Here is a 19,863-nt window from a genome sequence, read left to right as displayed (position 1 = left end):
GCTGAATGTTATTTTTTATTATGAGATGATTCCAAGTCGGTACCCACCTTAAAATGCGAACATCTTCAAGCTCAGTAGCGCTACTGTAACTCTTGCAGTACTAAATACTGCAAGAGAGATAATAATGTGGAAAACGCTGATCAAACTTATTTAAATGATTAAATACCCATACGTCGTTCCATAGATTTAAAAAAAGATATAATCGCCACGTGACATAGATCTGTTATGAAATACACAAAGCATGGAATGGAGATTAATATATCATTCTGGGATCTCCAATTTAGGATTTAAATTTATATAAATCGGCCTCTGGGTTTCTAACCAGAGGCCGATTTCCTAAGGGAGGTCCAGAGTTGCAAATATTTTAAACACATTTTATTTATTCAAATATCACATTTCTTAGTGAATCAGAACCGCACATTTCTTATCCGTAAAAATGTTATTTTTGTGCTAAATAATAAAATCGATTTCGATGATGCTATTATCTCAAAAAAACAAAGAAATTTGATTCGACCTCTATTGTAATAACAGTCGAGATGAGATTTAGTTCGAAATTAAATGGCAATTTGCAAACAAATTTACTAACTCGTAAGTAAGATATCGAATGATGTGATAGTTGGGGCCGACTCTAGATTGTGTCTGAATTAAAAAAAAACTATGACAGCTGCTAGAAAACTTTTCATTACCTCCATTACCTGTGCGGCTCCTGAATGTATCACGGAGTAGTATAATATGTGGGTAGATAAAGTAGTGTGTGTAACCCACACTTCTGTCTAATGCCCTTCGTTACGTAGTCACTAACGGCCGTTCCCAATATTCAGTCTATCTCTTACTTGAGATAAAAATCGTAACAATCGTTGACTTTTCTGTCCCAATAAACTTATCGACGGTAACTCACCTTATCCATACACGCTGTCTGTCAATGGGAGGACGTATAGCTTACCAGTGATAGAAGTTTGTATGGAAATTGCAATTCACGCGTCCCAATATAAGGCGAAAAGAATGACTCATCGGGTATATTAGGACAGCTTCAGATTATTGTCAGTAATTGACAGTAGAAGGTAGTAATTTATCTCTATCTGTAGATAGTATATTGGGAATGGCCGTTAAACTACTATAGCCATGAAAATCCCGAATTCAAACATCAAACAATTTTTTTTTAATGTATGCCTATAAAGTTTGTGGAATTCCATCAATTCTTCACAGATTCCATGATTAGCTCTCAAATTTCAAATCGGTTCGCTAACGACGGAGATATGACTAAGCTAGACAAAATTACAGTCGAATTAAGAACTCCTCTGTTTGAAGTCGGTTGAAAAGTTAAAACATTTACAAGTTGCCTTGATTCGCGTCACGTATATATACATAATGATTAATCCAACAAAGAGCGCAGTGAATTAGGGCAGCAATCAGAGACGTGACGCGATCTTGTCCTAGACTTATCCGTTGTAAAGAACAATGTTCTTACGTAAAATGTAAATTATGAGCGCCGCTGTATTCTTGTGTGTGAACATATTCATATGACTAGCGACGTATTACAATAATGTCATTTTTAAAAGAACAATTGTTAAGTTTTTTTTGCTGTTTCTTCTCAACATAGTATTAGGAAGCACCTTTTAGAAAATGACGGTAGTTTCACGATTTTTGGACTCTGTCTACGTTCGTTCCTGAGCGATTTACTATTTGTTTTTTTAAATTGCTATTCACAAAAGTAGTCAGCACATTATACTTTGTTTTAAGTACATTCTGTTATTGTCAATGATTTTTTTTCCATTTTGGGTAGCAAGCAACGGCTTAGCAAAATATGCTTATGTTATCTAGAAGCACAAAAATCGTTGACGTAGCGCGTTAATAATTTATTAATAAAAATTATTTGTTACAGAATATCAAAAAATTGATGTTTTTCCTTACCTAATTTAGTTATTTGAGTTGCAACTACGTATAACAAAATTGTTATTTTTAAAGTTACACAATTCGTCATCGTCTCCTCATTCTGATAAATATCAACACGTCAAATTAACGAGGTATTTACATAACGAAGTCTTTAGTTTAATAATAAATTCTGCACGTGCTTGGGTTATTCTTTTGTTGAAAAGTATTTTATTAAATTCAACAACAATGATGTTTATACTCGAAGCAACGTGCAACGACTTGGATTGTTCTAGAAGTCCGTATGTACCTCGATTCCTGCTCCATAAAAATTCAATTGATACTACGTTTAGGTTTTTGTAATATAAAACCCAGACTCGTAAATTGAATGAAGTAGTGTGACCAAGTTTAACAGAACTCACTGGCTTTAGCATAAGGGGATAGCAACTGGGCTGACAGAGAGAGATCAGACGAAAACCGATGCAATGAAATAATGCCCACTAAAACATCATGACCAGCTATTAAACCGACAGATGGAAAACAATATTTTCGTTAACTTTTACTTGCATCTTAAGCGGTGTCATGAAAAATTTTGCCCGCGGATACGACATCTGCAAATAGCACCCAGCATATAGTAAGTTTTCGTTGAGCGTTTGTGATCGGCGGAGTATTAGTGTAATTTATTTTCTCTTTTCTCTCCGTATTATCCTTGCCTTATATCTATAACAAATTTAGTCACGGCACCGAACTGCCTTCAAATAATGTAAATGCTAGTTGATGAAATAAGTTTTGTTGGCAGCAAAATTTATTTTGCAAGCTGGTGTTGATCACATACAGAATAGCATTGGGGTACTCTTTGGTCAAGCGATACCACTGTCTCTTATGCCAATAAGGACACGGCTTCGAAACTGCTGTTAATCCTTCAAGTTTTTTTTTTGTTTAATGATAAAAGTTACATTTTATAAATTTAATCTGGCCTTAGACCAACCTAAGAAATTAATTTAATCGGCGTCGCAACGATAGTGGGTGACCCATCATGAAGTAATCCCACATAAAAATAACAATGCACTTGTATCTATTGACATTATCATATGCGCAAAGGGCAAGGACGAACCGGCGTCGGCGTCGTAAATGTGCCTTTGATTGGGTTTTGTTTTTTCTTATTGTTTTACTTTACTCATCATTAAGTGATCTTTAAAGCAGATTGAGTGGAAACTTTACAACAAGTTAAATAATTTTTAAACAGTACTATATTTTTGTCTTACGCCTACGCTATACGCCTTTTTCGATACGCGATAAGTGGCGAAGATTTGTCAAGCGAACCATGGCCCTTGAAGTATCGACCACGATCACTCTGTCAAGAGTGATGGACGATGGAGTGGGAATAATGAAGGAGAGCGGCGTGCCTGTCCTGCCCGCGCCTTTTTTTGCTCGTACCGATTCCTTAAATTGCGAATCGGTTCTTAAACGTTTCACGTACATAATCAAATGTACACGTCTTTTGTTCTTGTACCACTAAACAATTTTAACTAGTTTAGTACTGTTTTAATTTACAAATACTTACCACTTGTGCTGTAAAATAGCTGTGCGTCAACCCTTGTATATTTTAAGTGAGAAAGCATCTCCAGTATCTACAAGATAAGACAGAACAAAGGAGTTGACCCACTATTTGTATTTATGATACATAATATTATGGTCTTATATTTTACTGACTCGGGTATCCACACCTTTTACTTAAAATCATGTAAAAGATTAAATCTAATAATATTAATTATTTAAACGCTGTAATGGTTTTAGAAATGCAAAATGCAAAGTATACGATAGTACCTATTTGTCATCAGAAGTGCTTTAGCAACGAGATGTCTTTAACTTATTCTTAACTCAAAAATCATATTATTATCTCAATGTTGATTCATTTAGAATTCTTTTTAATGTGATTTGAAGGAATTTATGGTAAGAGTGGTTTTAGTACAGTCTAAGGAATAAAACTTAGAAGACTTAATTGAAATTTATCCAGTACTATTCCGTGATGCGCGCACAGATGAAAACCTCTATCATTTTATTTATACGGATGGTTTTCGCATACTTTAACTGCTTCAGCTAAGCATTTTTTATTTTTCACGTCGTATGTCGAGGGCGATCGATTTAATAATTGATTTACTAATTCTTGGTATAATGTAATACGTAAAACAGTTGTTTTAAGCAATAAAGTCTCTTGTAAAGCGATAGGTAAATTACTTAATCCAGTTTGTTAGCGATTCTTTTGAAACTTTCATCGGTCGGATCTGTCAAAGTGACATTTGATAATCCTTTAAATAGTTTTTCATTATCTTTTTCACCCGTTGTATTATTATGTATTCTTTGCTCGGATTGTGCATAGGTAATACAGTGAACGCGTTAGGTAGGAATAGGTAATATATGCGTTCATATAGGAATTAGGTAATAACAAAATAATTAATTATACGTCCAAAACATTTGCGTCCGTATTCGTATTGTCAAATTTCTTTTGGTATGCAGCTTCGATAGAATTTCAGACCTTGGTGGGCATTTATTTTCTGATTAGACCTGGGCCGTCACCCTAACACCTCAAGATGGAATGTCTCAAATTTTAGTCACTTTCACTGCCGCCATTTCAACTGGAACACAACAGTACAAGTGTATCGCAGAAGTAGCTGTTGTTAACTGCCTCGGACAAAAAAAAAATCAAACGAAACAAGAGCTTAGAAATTTTTTCGAAAAGTTACATTTGAATGTTGTGCTCAATACGTCTAGAAAGACGTATATATCCAATAGTATGGTATTCACTGATTGTCGGATCGTGTGTGTCGCGTCACGAGCTTGCTATTGTACATCATGTGCAATTTGTGATCGTTGTCTGACATACTCCGTGTTCGACGAAACTGTTATTATTTGTCGTGATTTGATCGATCACCGCGACAAGTAGGGATTTACGTTGTCGATGTGAAGGTTCGTTTAGAAAATAATAAAATTTGAATTTAGAACCTCTTTGGGTCGATAATGTGGATTATAGTAACGGAATCAATGAACGGAACACAAAATAGCTAACGGTTCATGTTAAGAGAATTCTATCGTAAATTGATTATGCATTTAGCGTAACCAACCAAAGTCACAAACTTAGCCCAAATGATTGCGAAAGTGGCAGTCCACATAGACACATTCGATGAACAGATGGCCGTTGGGGCAGTTAAGAAGCCCTTGAATGGCGACCATGTACCGGAAGCGTAGTTTTGGTAGGCAGGCACCCCACAAGATCGACCGATGATCTGGTCTAGATCGCCGGAATACGTTGTGTATGAGGATAGCGCAAGACCGATCATCGTGGAGATCTTTGGGGGAGGCCTTTGTCCAGTCTAGAATTCTTTTGATTAAAAAAAATTTCACTCTAAGATATATTCTGCTATTTACCGTTACTTCGGAAAAGTCGAGCAAAAGTTCATAATACTTTCCATTGCCTATCTTTTTGTAACAGAATTTATGCAAAGTGACACAGAGATAATACTCAAACCTTTCCACTTGATTGAGTTATTACGATTAGACTAGATGATTCAAGCTGCCAAAACTGTAAATAAATAAAAAAAGAATTATGCGAACAATTTAACGGGAACGACCCGTCCCGCGATGCCACCACAAGTAACAAAGTTATCTTATTGCTCAATTGCTATACATACGTATCCCTATGTGTTCGGATACGTTTAATGTCGCTGTTGTTGGTGATAAGTATGAGTTATCCATTATCGTGTTGATTTTTCTACATTTTTAAAGTGAATTTTTTATTACATCGCCTCAATTTTTTCTTTCGCATGTCGCATTACAATCAGCCAATTGTAGTAGGGGTGAAGTTGTATCATTAATTTCAACTACTGCCTTCAAGTCGGTTTGGCCGTGCGGTCTTAGGCACCAGATTTAAGCTCTGGTTCCTGAGAGGGTGAGTATGTTCGAAAACCACATCTGAGCGAGTTTATTTCTTTAACGAAGTAAAGTATCATGTATATACATTTGATTTTTTTTTTCTCTCGGTTATTATGCTGATATTAATAGGTTTTTTTTTTGGGAAAAAACCACACAATTTGATTTTTTATTCATCGTTTTAGTACGTACTTACTTTTAGTTGACTTGCAATTCGTTAATTAGACGAATGATGACAAAACGACCAACTGCACGGATGTTACGTTTGTAATGGTCACTTGTAACTCGCTCGTAATTAAAATAGCCCTACTGACCTAAATTATTTTCGAAATTTAATAATTTTTATCAATATCGAGTCGATGATTTTTCATTGATTGTACATTGAGGATAAATACCGCTACCACTACTAGATCCAAATAAGACTTCATTGACTGTTTGAAAGATAGTTTAAATATAAATAAATGTGGCAATGATTGCTATAACTACTGCTTCTAGTTGTAAGAAAATAATGCATTATTGACGTGAAAGACGTGACGAGGCAAGCAAGACATTTTCCTGCTGGCAAGTGCCACACCGAGCCTATTACAATGTAGTATCTCTCAGGATTTTTAAAAACCGAAAGCGCTGACATGATTTGCAGATGAGCCTCGCTATATTAGGAGGAAGTTAAGGAAGCAATTAAATAAATAAACTCATCAATAATTGTGCGCGTAGTTTCAATTAAGATGTTCCAAAAATATATTCAAATACTTTATTCACTTCTCATTTGCAAAGTAAACGACAGTAATTGTCGGTGCTGTTTAAAATAGTTATAAACTTGACTATAGGTCTATAATAATATGTCTGAGGGCGGCGCACCGAAAGTGGGTGCCCTTAATACCAGCGTGTAAAGTTTGCGAAACTATTGCAGGACCCCTAGGTTTGCCAACAACGACATGCTGGCTTCGATTATTGAACGAAATGAATGAACAATTGTTTCTAATGATGATTTATCAACAAGTGCATGAATAGCCAGAAATTGTTTTGTTTTAAAATTGGCAATATCAGGATTAAATGATGAAAAGAAACTGATGCCAATTTTTGTTTATTGATAAGAGAAAATATAAAATAAGTCGGAAGCACAATTATAAGGATGTAGATAACCAATATAATTTCAAAAGCTGTCAAACAATAGCGAATTCTACGAAGTTGCAGTTTATAGGCACGAGGTTTACCTAAAGCTTCAAAAAACCCGAGTAGAGGTTTCGAAGTCGTAGGCCTTTCTTACAGGTAGTAAATACATAGTGCATAGTGCGTTATGCTACATCTATGAGGAAAAAAATTACATACAAATTCCAAGTATCAGTTATACAAATTAAATGAAAAGAATTATAGATTGTATAATGTTCCGATAAATGATTCAATAGCTAAACAAGAAAACAAATGCTTATAATTTAACAAAAGTATTAACATGCGAATTTTCGGCTAACATTTGTTAGAAAAAATGAAGCCATTTGTCGTCACATCAACGTGAATACACTTTCCGAGAAGGTATAGCACAAAATATTGCTGTGCCGTTTAATATCTGTGCAACATTTGTAAGTTCCGATCGTTAACTTGGCTGCATTACTTATCCCATTGTCTCCGCGATCACGATTCACTGCAGCTGTGTCAGATATTTGTCGCGGATGTGACGTCACACACCCGGCAGCAAGAAGGATACGACCTGAATTATCTAAGATCTGTCGATGTCTATCTAGCGCTCGCAATCATGTAGTTATCCTTTTCCGATTATTGAAATATGTATTAGTTAGGGTTGGCATACTCTCAACAATCTCTACATACATATAAATATAGTTTGAGTGTCTGTTTGTAATACTGATATATAACCGTTTTTTACTATATGTATATAAATATATATATACATACACCAAAATAACATTTTTTTAAATTTTTGTCTGTCTGTTTGTTCCGGCTAATCTCTGAAATAGCTGGACCGATTGTCACGGGACTTTTATTGGCAGGTAGCTGATGTAATAAAGAGTAACTTAAGCTACGTTTATTTTAGAAAAATTCATTTATCTTCTTACTATATAAAAAAATCCAGTGTCCTGATGTTTGTTTCCAGTAAAATTCTAAACTGATGAACGGATTTTAATGGGGATTACTTCATGGAGTGGAGTTAAGTCCAACTTGAAAGATAGGATAGTTTTTATTTCGATTTGGGAGCCATAATAATTTTAATTTCCAATATTTGATTTGTATGGACATATTTTCTATGAGAGAATTTATTGACGCACGGTTTGACAGTTCTGCTGTGAAATAATTTCATTATAACAACAGGGAGCATATTTTACGACATAATTTTTGATGTTATGAAATATTATTGACAAATTCATAAATGAACAGTTTTTTTATTTATTATGTATAGAACAACGTTTGTCGGGTCAGCTATTACGAATATAAAATAATATCTTCTATACATATACTAAAAGTGTTACTGGACATTGTCTGTACTTTAAATAGTATGAAGAAACTATATATTAGATGAATTTATTAGATTGTCTGTTTGATTGTGCGTTTGTCCACGCTAATCTCCGGAACGTCTTAACAACTTATTTTAATGCCGATTGTTGATTTTGTTTTGTTGCCCATAACAGTGCTCAGGATTCTTAATGAAGCTCTGAATATAGATAGGTACATTTTAATTTTTACCACCACTTACTTCGTTGCTCTACTACTACCTCTCACCGTTCTTAAAAGGTCGGCAAACGCTCCTCTGCTTCCTCTGGTGTTGCAAAAGATAGTGGGCCGCGGTGATCACTTAACATCAGGTGACCCGTACGCTCGTTTTTCTTCCTCTTCCATAAAAAATATGGGAAGGGAACGGATCCGACCCACGACATCGCCACAATTGGCGAGCGTGACGGACGAACATTACCAATATATCTATAGTAACTCCTTGTAGTCCAGTAAAGAAAAGTTTTAAATCGACATCTTTTTCGGAAGTTTAAATTTTCGATCGTATTTTCAGTTTTTTATGTAAAATAAGGATACAGAGTCAAATAATCGAAAATTAGCTTGCAGGGATTGTAAACACAATAAAAACTATCCCCGAAACAGCTTTTTGGCGATTTTCTACGAAATATAATTTTAAGCGAAAAAAACATTCAAACAAAATCGATAAATAATAAAAATATCTGCAAATTTGTCTGTTATCACTTTCCTCGTAAATGCAATAGAAAATGAGATATTTACATCTATAACTTTGGGACTCGGAATAATTCATCTCTGTCACTCCTATATTATGCATAAACTGTCTCGGTTAAAGCGGTTATAAAGAAGGTTGATGAACCTTTGGAAGTTATTAACAAATATAATTAATCGAGATGTTTCCCACATTGTACTCAAATCAATTATCATTCGTTTACGTCGTCGTATAATACATCTTAATTGTTCGAGCTGGCCAGAGCATAATCGATTCCGACAAATGGTTGTTGCGAGACGCGGATGTGGCTATCACACACGTAATTGTTTCTTAATGGATGCGATTATGTTGGATGATCTAGAAACGGTCATCGGTTTTATGATCATGATGGGATGATTAATGTGCCTCACTAGTCAGTAGGTAATTTAATTAAGTAACTATTGTAATTGTCACATTTAGTCAGCGGAGGTAGCATACGGTATTAGGCATAAAAAGGCATAAGAGGCATTTATTTTCTCAAAATAGATACCTTTAGAATTCTTTTTGATGTCATTTCTAATAACTACTAGATACTACTTACTACCGCTTCGGAAACAAATGGCGCTCTGAGAGAAGAGAAGCGGCGCAAGAAACTCTCCCAGCATTCTTTTTTTGCGCTCTTTTCAAGAAGAAATAAACAATATTGTACACAAATAAAATTTGAAAAGCAAAATTTTATATAAAATAAATATTGTACAGTCATTTCTATGGCTATAAAATAATCACAATCTAGTCCCAGGCTGTCCGATCATTTAGATATTCAGCAGTGGAGTAATAGGATTTACGACAGAGCCATTTTGTTATAAAACATTTAAATTTATTTACAGATAGTGCCTGAACAATGACTGGGACTTTATTATTTTACATTTACCCTTAAAGCTATTATGTATCTGATGTATCTTATGAAGCCTACTATTAGGGGCAATTTAAGTCTCAACAAAATAATGGAATGGGATGGCTAAGTTTATATAGTATAAAAAAAATGTGTGTGTTAATTAAAGATAAAAAAAAATATTCCTCGTGCTATTTTACGTTTTTAGAAAACAATATTGTAATAAAGAAGGTATTAAATACAACCAATGAAAATATTATTATACTGCATAATTTAGTTAAATAACGTGTAATTAAATTAGAGAGATTTTTTTTAATTTATTTTTAGGCTTGTATTAATATTTTGAAATCATATATTGCAATTTATTTAATTCTCTTCTATTGGTTGTTGATCAGTAGTCATACGAGTTACAAAAAAGGTTTGGTAGCTGATATATTATGATACAAACGGTTTAGTTGACCAACTAACGTTCACTTCAGGAGGGTAGAGTAAACTAATTATTGAAATGCCGAAAATTTTTATTTTTATGTTCTATATTCAATTTTGTTTATTGTTAGAAATGTCACAAATTCCAGATGACTATATTCAATACTATATGTACAAATGTTTTATTTCAATACTAGCTGATACCCGCGACTTCGTCCGCGTACACGCATGACGAAGCACGTAGTACTTATAAAAATATTTATTTCTTTTGACAAACTCATGATTTTACGTTCATAAAAATTTTGTTTTCAAATTTTATTTGAGCTAAAATTAAGTTTATATTTTACCTGCTGAGAAAGTTGGAAAGATATAAAAATTCTATATATTATTAATTTTAAACTATTCTTTCAATTTTATTTTCTGAACGTCGGGGGACACATCAAATAATAATATTGACACACTTTTTACACAAATTATCTTGCCCCAAGTTAAGCATATTATATAGCCTGTGTTATGGGTTACAAAACAATGATATATTTAATACAATATACTTACTTAAACATACATCCATATTCATCATATAAATGCTTGCACCTACCGGGATTCGAGCCCGGGACCTATAGCTTAGTAGGTAGGATCACTAACCAATCAGCTATACAGGTCGTCAAAGGATAAACAAAATTGTTGTTTTAATTTAAATCCGAGCATTTTCATATTTATTCACCTTTTAAACCTTCTCTGGACTTCCACAAATAATTCAAGACCAAAATTAGCCAAATAGGTCCAGCCGTTCTCGATTTTTAGCGAGAATAACGAACAGCAATTCATTTTTATATGTATAGATTGTTGGATATTTGTATCCTTTATTCAATGACATGCCTGAGGCATTTCCATATCAGATGACATTTTTAATAGAAAGATAAAATATATGATATGAAATAGCCGTTTCGAAGATGGTTTAGCACCTTACCGCACATTGTAACTATTGTTTTTAAAGATCATTGCTATTGTAACCTTTACCAGTCAAACGTTTGAATGATACTGAATGATAAAAATAATGGGTGGTCGAAAGTACCTCTGGAAGACTTTCAGATGAAATAAGCAGACTTCACTTTGTGTTCGCCATGCAGTATTCAAATTCAATCATTTTTATACAAAATAGGACTTTAAATCTTTTGAACGTCAATTCAACTCTGAATCATAAAAAAAACGTTAAGTTAGACGAGATAATATATTCGCCGTACTATCTCATCTAACTTAACTTTTTTACCCCCTTATTCATAATAGTCTACTAACTTAAAGCATTGCTAATTCTCACTCTGTCTTCTTCTATTGACCTAAGTCAGAATGAGAAAAAACACTCCTTAGCGGCTGTTTTAAGTTAGCGGACCATTGTGAATAAGGGGGTTAGTGTTTTGTTAGATTCCAATTCAATTAGACCCCAATTCATTTCGATTTCAATTTTACCGGATGATTCGAACGTGTCTTATTTCTATTATGAAACAAACACCATGTGACTCTTTCTACTAATACACAACTAATAGGTAGATGTTTTTGTTGTTAATAGTTATTTATGCAACTGTTGTGTAATAAGGGGTATCAAAACACGAATGTGGATTTATGTGATAATAGTGTCACATGAGTGTTTTAATACCTAATTATCAACAGTTGCATACAAGATTTTATCTACACCCAGAATATGAATCCTCTAAAAGATTCTGGAACAGGTAGCTTACTGCTAACATTAAAACACCAGTCCTAGTAGTAGCCTAATATCATTCATTACTGATTATATACAAATAAACTAAGTATTGATGTATCAATTATTTATTTTAGTAGTAATTTACATTTTGTATAGTGCAATAATTAAAATTCACTCGAATATTCAGCGTTTAAAATGAATCGTTCATTTTTTGTAAAAAAAAACAATAGAAATAGCGAAGAAAAATGGCGAGTTCGAATAACCTACTTTTTTTTTTTACGGCGCGCGACGTTCTGGAAGTGTGGAACGCGCGTAAACGAAAATGTTCTTTTTTTTAAATTCATACAGATACCACGCATCGAGTAATAAGAATGTGGCTGAATCGAAACTCTGCGCGTGAAGGGATCAAAAAAAACATAGGAGTGTTTTTATGAAATTCAGTACAACGTTATCACACTCGTTTGGATGATGTAATGGTTATTAGAACATTGGGTGTTTTAATGTTGGCAATAAGCTAACTGTTTCAGAATCTTTAATAGAGGATTTAAAGCATTGGTGTAGATAAACTTAATTACTTAACTAATAAGGAGTATTGTTTGTCGACAGAAAACTTGGCGCCGTCCGAACTGAAGAAGTTGAGAAACAAACAGAGGAAAGCGAAACGTAAAGCAGAGCAGGAGAGCGCGCTGGCCGCGCAAGTACAGGTTTGTGCCACTTTTTATATATGATCAGCTGTGTTACCAGTGGGAGGCTCCTTTGTACAGGATGCCGGCTAGATTATGGATACCACAACGGCGCCTATTTCTACCATGAAGCAGTAATGTTAAAGCATTATTGTGTTTCGGTCTGAAGGGCGCCGTAGCTAGTAAAATTACTGTGCAAATGAGACTAGACATCTTATGTCTCAAGGTGACGAGCGCAATTGTAGTGCCGCTCAGATTTTTTTGTGTTTTTCAAGAATCCTGAGCGGCACTGCATTGTAATGCGCAGAGCGTATAAGTTACCATGAACTTAACGTCCTGCTCGTGTAGTCCCTTATTTTCATTAGAAAAAAAAATGTGGTTCCACCACCTGGGTGGAAAATTAAACGATTTAAAGAATAATGACGTTAGTTTGTACTCGTATACAAAATGACGTCCTGATAGACTAGGGGAAACGAATCACAAAAATCTCTTAGTAAGTTTTTTTTTAAATATGAGGGGGAAAACGGGCATGAGCCTCACGGGATGAGGGAGTGGTGAAGTAACCGCCCATGGACATCCGCAACAACAGGTGTCAAGAGATGCGTTGCCGGCCTTTATGGGAGTATGCTCTTTTCTTGAAGCTTAAGTCGTATCGGTTCGGGAAAACAGCAGCCGGTAATTTATTCCACAAAGTGCCAAGACAAAGAAAAGAGGAAAGAAATACCAGACATCAACGTGTGCGGGTGGTATTTTGCATTTTGACGTAATGTCCGGTGGTGGAATTCAGCCGCTGGAATCAACCTGAACAGCTCCTCTGGGCTCTCCCCGTGATAATTGCGGTAGAAGATGCAGAGAGAACCCACATCTCTAAGCAACGCGATGACTTGATCAACCATGATTCCGGCCGGATTTGCGCCTTATATAGTAAGGGGGCGGTGGCTTTTAGTGAACGCCCTTCCCCGCAACACCATCCGTATAGTTTGCCTTTAGAAATTTTGGAAACTTGCGAAATGTTAGACCAGCTCTTACACTTACTTCAGGGTAGTGAACAAATCATGAGCGAATATTTCAGAATACTGAAAGGAACCTGTTTGAGCAGCTGATCTAGCTCAGCATCCCTGGTAATTAAAATACAGATTATACCAGATATGACCTGTAATCCACCATGACAGCTGTGAAAACGACATATAAATCGCGAGTGTAAGACGTAGCTTGTCACGCACACTAAATCAATAAACCGTACCTGTTTTCATCGGTTGTATATAAGTAAGAGGCTCTATCTAGTCCTATAAATTATATAAGTTATTGAATATGATTCCAGGTGAAAAGGGAGCAGCATCATAAAGCGAGACAACAGCAGGAGCAAGGTGATCCCGAGGCGCCGCAATTGGACGAGCTCATACCGGAGAAACTTGCTCGGGTAACACATACTTTTGGTTATTTTGAAAAAGCTCGAAGGGTTGCCGAGACCATAAGTCGAGCCCGCTTGGGGTTCTAGTAACCTACTAGGAAGTTATATTAAACACAATCGGTGGAATTTTTAATAATGTAATGAACATCGTCTTCTTTGTGACTGACATAAAATAAGTAATAAGGTCTACTATAAAGTCAAAGTCAAATAAACTTTATTCAATTTGGCTTAAACTAAGCGCTTTTGAATCGTCACTATAAATATTTATTTTAAATTACTGAATCTACCATATGTTCGGAAAAATTTGAGTATAAACGGAAGGGTACGGTTTGGAGGGTATTTGGGACACATTTTAATGCAGTTTGCCTATAATTTCTAAAACGAATACCAACTAGGCAGTATACAATCAAAAAGAATTAAGTACATACCCAAAAACTCATAAAGCTTCGTGCTAAACTTGCCACGAAGAATTGCAGCAGTTATTTCAGCCATTTGAGATCACACTCGATATGATTTGTTTGTTTGCAACTTGTACCTTACTTTTGTGTAACTAACTTATCCCTACTAATAAAAATATATAAGTCGTAGTTATGCAGAGTATTTTTAAGTGATTCTTCTCTCCTCTGGGATTGAATATAGAATAATTGGAACAATAAGAAATAATAAAACACCGAAGTAAACATGTTTACGTTGATGAATTAACAAACTAATTTGGTCTCTTCACCATTGATACGTATCTCTTCCGGGGGTAATGCGTCTCAACAGCCGACCAATCACAGCGCGCGATTCTTGCGACGAAGGTATAAAAGAGCGGCTTCCGGCTCATTCAGTGTCGAGTAAATCATAGCGGAATTTGTACTCAAGAAAACTTACAACATTTGCATAGTTATGGATTTCCGCAAAATAACGCCTAATTCAATAAATTTTCTTGAGTATTCAAATTTACACACTTAAATTATTTATTAAATACGTTAACTCGTGTTACAGGCTGAGGATCCACTAGAACAAGCAATGAGGTTCCTGTTGCCGCTCAGGTTGTTGGCGGCCGACCGAATAGACACGCATTTGATGGCCTTCGAAATTTATTACAGAAAAGGTATGTACACACTTGTATATTATGTTACGCGCAAACTGCTGAACGATTTCTGTACTATGGTTACTGTAAAAAAAATTGGCAGTTACAGAGACAGCCGATAGAAGACAAAACGTAGAAGTTTTAGTTGAATCAATTGTTTTAAAACAATTAAATTATTAAATTCAATTTATTTTCTTAATAACATATTAATCAAACAACTACACTATTTCAACAATGCACGGTATATATACACATTGAACTTTACACCAAATCCATTCAATTTTCACTCATAAGATATACACAGCTCTAATGTTTCATAACACGTCAGCTGTATAGCTACAGTTATACTGCTATAAGCATTTCCGTGACGCGAACTCACAAGATTCACGAGACCCATCCGAAAAATGCCTAATTATATTTATAGACATATTTATTTTTTATTTATTTATTTAGCTTAGAAGGTGACTTTCGATTTTTCGTATTGGCCAGGTAATGACAAACGGGTGCCGCTTTAAAGGTCTTCTCCAATTTCTAAAACTCATATAATATAATAAAGATTCAAATTCAAATATTTTTATTCAATAAAGGATATAAAATCTTATTAAACGTCAAAAAACCACCCATTCGAAATAGTACAGACCTGAGAAGAACGTGCGCAAGAAACTCAGCGGGCTTATTTTTCTCTCTTAACAATAAAATGTAGTATCGCACAATATAATTTATAATTAAATAAACACGAGGGCGTTCGCTCCATTTCCAGCCTGTGGTATCACTAAGAAAATCATTTATGATATAGTTATAACCTTTTTTTTAACAATTCTTTTGAATTAGGTAACACATTTGTTTTGTACATTTTGTGGGATCATGGTGTAAAAACATATAAATCGCCCAATAAAAGACTTACTAACTCGACTTAACCTAGTAGTGAATCTTGGTTAAGTGGGACCTGGATAAGTGAGAAACCTCCATAACTGGAACTCATGCTGAGGTCCCAACACTTTGACACTAAATTACCTCTATTAGTGGGACGAGGTAAACCTCTATATCTGGGATTTGTTCTTTCGATTTATCATCATAGATAACATTGTTTGTTTACTCATTCTTATTCTACCCACAAATTCCACACGTAATTCCAAGTACGTAAGTACAAATTTTGAGCTTCAATTACCTTCAGTTTTAGTTTCGCTTTACTATCATACAGATGTTTATTTGAAAAATGTCAAAACGAAAGCTACAATCGTTATCATTACGTGAAAAACTGAAGTTAATATCCGTTTATGAAAGTGGGAAGACACGCGAAGAAGTTTGTGCCGAATTTAATGTGCCAAAATCTACTCATTTACATACATAACACGTTATTTTATTCAATGATCGCACCTGTATAACTGAAATAACCTGTATTCTCACCTCTATTAATGGAACCCTCTGTAAATGAGACAGATATTTATTTATACCTGTATATCTGAGACACTGGGTAAGTGGAATACCTCTATAAGTGAAACGACATTGCAGGTCCCTTGATGTCTCACTTAACCAGGTTTCACTGTAAATAAAAATTTAATATTGAAATTAAGTTAGAATAACAGGCGTTTCAATGGTTTAATAGTATCTTGTTTTAGATATTTATAGACTATCCCCCTTTATAGACTATAATTAAAATATTTATATTCTTATTTCAGAAAAGCCACTACTTATGCTGCAGAGTATAAAGCGGGCGTGGAACCTACAGAGCGACCACCATCACTTACACGACTGTATGATAAGGTTCAAGTGTTGGTTGGACGAGAAACAGTGCGAACTGAATCCGCACGTCGCGTCCGTTATCAACGCCGAAACACAACCGGTATGTGATGTATACTATTTTTTTTAGTAAGTCATTCATGAAGAAAGATTTCACACAATTTTATATTAAAGACAAACTATAACTGTGTAGTCGGTGTCAACCAATTTTTGCAGGTATATGGGCGTGGCGACCATGACGCGATCAAAATGAACGAATCACATCGATTCTAACTAAAATATAAATAAATAATAGTTTAAAAAAAAACTATTATTTATTTTTAGTTAATTTTTTAGATTGAATGAAGGGATTTTAATATTTGGAATAAAAATATTTTAGTTATATTGAATGTTCACTTAATTCAGCTATTATTAGCTCAGTTAAATCACGCATTAATAATTTATAATGGAATAATAAATTCACCGCCATCTATTCGCTTCTAAACGAATTAGATACTTTAATTTTGTGGAACTGTCTTGACATGTCGCGCGTTTCCTTTGTAGTTTACAATAAATTACTAGATGGCGCTTATTAGTGATTTATTTATTTAAAAATTATATAAATTAACAAAAATCATATTTTGCAATTGAAAAATTGAATAATTTTATCAAATTAGTGTTATGTCATCGGTCCTCGATAAATCTACAAAGTTTGAACGAAATCTAGCCGTTTAAAGTGGGTCAAAATCGCGCCCAAAGAAGTCGGTTACAAACATACAAGTGAAGCTAATATAAAGCGTGTAAAATATATCTGAACAGATGTTTGGCGAGAGGAGTGCGCTGACAATGGCGCAGGAGTACCTGGAGAGTCACGGGAACAGCAGTCAGGCGTGTGCCCTGTGGGCAGCGCGGGCCCTGGCGCGACTCGTGCCCGAGCGGACCGGGCGGGCGCGGGGCCTGGTCACCTCGCTGGCTCTGCCCGCCACCACCATACAGGTACTAGCACCGAATTATAACATTAGCAGGCCTGTCTCACTCCCCCTTTAAAAAATCGTAAGTACACGCGGTGGTCCCTACTAGAGGTGTTCGCAACGGCTATATATTGAAATCGCGTTATAACGATACGCTATTTTTAAAACGCCTATTATTTTTCACGGTATAATATATTAGTTCACTTCGTTATGACTTATGACGCGTTTGATTATCGCAAATAATCTAACGCGTTGGATAGCCGAATAAATTATATTCGTTGGTCTATTATATTTCCAATGACAACTGGACTTTTATTTGAATAAAGTTCTTATGCAGTCCTCTTAGAGCACAGATTTGATACTTATTCAATCAAAAAATAATCTAACGCGTTGCATAGCCAACAAAATAATAACATTTGCCTAATATATTTCAAATTACAACTGGACTTTTATTTGAATATAGTTCTTATGCAGTATTCTTAGAGCATAATTGGACAGGTTGCAAAAATAGCGCATCGCATGTATTATAAACGACTTTCATTTGAATTTAGTTCTTATGCAGTCCTCTTAGAGCATAATTTGGCAGGTGACAAAAATAGCGTATCACATAAATATTAAATAACGCTTGCTAGCCTAGCTATCTAATATAACGAACTCCTCTAGTCCCTACACAGTACGCGAGCCAGTAAGGACCCCAAAACGGACACGCGTCGTTTGTTCAGTAAATTACGATTACATACCTATTTATATTAAAGAAAAATCTAAGCAATTCTTAAAAGATAACCTTATACTCGGTAGGTACAGTTTTGGGTAAAGAAGATAACTCTATTGTCGTCAGAATAGGTAAGAGTCACGCGATAGAAAGAGAGGCAATTTCTAAGTAAATAAAAATGTAAGTTAATAGCGCTGTGCGATCTGAATTATACCTTATTGTGTGGTCGTAAGAGTCCCCATTTCTTTAATTGATTTTGCAGGGTGAGACTTATGTACTTGTACTATTATATGTTCTTTGACAATAGCAATAAGCTTGACCGTATAGCGCATAGACACAATACATCAATAGAACAGTAGCGTAACTCAGCGATCTCTTTAAATTTATACCTATGTCTGAGCGTAGCGCTAGGGATGCTACATACAAAAAGTAAAATTTGTGTATAGAATTTTTGTATGAGTTCATTTTAGGAGAAATGATTTTTTTTTGTTAGTTATACTATAAATGAGTTATAGAAAAATATTTGCGTCTACTGCGACAAGTTTTAAATGCTGTTCTTATTTTTTTTATAAATATAAAAAGGTAAACACTGCATTAAACTTGTTGTCCCGCTACCTCCCTTATCAAATAGCACTAATGCCATTACGGATTGAAGACGCGGAAGGCGCGGCCAGTCTCGGCGGCGTACGGCGTGCACTCCGTCAATAGTTTTGTCTTCCCAAGATTGCTTAGCGGCCGTGCAAATGATGTGTATGTGTGCGTGCGTCGATTCGGGCGCTCTAGTATGAAATTAAAGTACTGTTCTATTGCTATATTGTGGCATAGACGCATGAATAGCGAACGATTTTGAATAGCGCTTTAGGAAAATGGATTTTATAGAAGTCCAGAATAGCTAAGAACTAAATGTGGTGGAACTACTGACTCAGACGAACACTGCACATACAGTTAGTTCTGAATTCTGATGCTGCTTTCACATGAGCAATTAGACCACTCGTTGTCACAGACTGAGATACACTGCGGTGTTAAATATAATTAAAATATTTATGTGTAAGTTTCTTTTTATTTGTTTAATTATTTCACTGTTCTTTTTTATTTCTTTGTTTTTGAATAGTTTTAGGCTACCTTATTATTTTTATTTTATATTATCTCTAAGGCGACGTTACCAAATGGCCTAACGGAAGACCAGCGCTGGTTTCCAAACCAGCAAACATGCTGAGTTAGGACCACTTTGTGACTTATAGAAAGTAATATTCCATAATTTTGTTTACTTTAATTTTTTTTAAGTTTTTGTATTTAGTCGTACTATACTG

The 19,863-nt window shown here is 34.9% G+C and overlaps 1 protein-coding gene across 2 annotated transcripts in view; it reads left to right on the top strand.

Moving 5' to 3' along the window:
• Positions 1-19,863, top strand: part of LOC126978093 (N-alpha-acetyltransferase 15, NatA auxiliary subunit) — a 126,124-nt gene that overhangs the window by 99,559 nt on the left and 6,702 nt on the right. For both annotated transcript variants that reach the window (XM_050826812.1, XM_050826811.1), the window contains exons 11-15: positions 12,589-12,686; positions 13,987-14,085; positions 15,064-15,172; positions 16,831-16,994; positions 17,690-17,866. In XM_050826812.1, the coding sequence (XP_050682769.1) occupies positions 12,589-12,686; positions 13,987-14,085; positions 15,064-15,172; positions 16,831-16,994; positions 17,690-17,866 (647 nt within the window). The remainder of the gene's footprint in view (positions 1-12,588; positions 12,687-13,986; positions 14,086-15,063; positions 15,173-16,830; positions 16,995-17,689; positions 17,867-19,863) is intronic.

Source organism: Leptidea sinapis, chromosome 47 (assembly GCF_905404315.1).
Source record: "Leptidea sinapis chromosome 47, ilLepSina1.1, whole genome shotgun sequence".
Taxonomy (NCBI): domain Eukaryota; kingdom Metazoa; phylum Arthropoda; class Insecta; order Lepidoptera; family Pieridae; genus Leptidea; species Leptidea sinapis.
The sequence above is the reverse complement of the archived record's forward strand: the minus strand, read 5'-3'. Positions and strand labels throughout refer to the sequence as shown.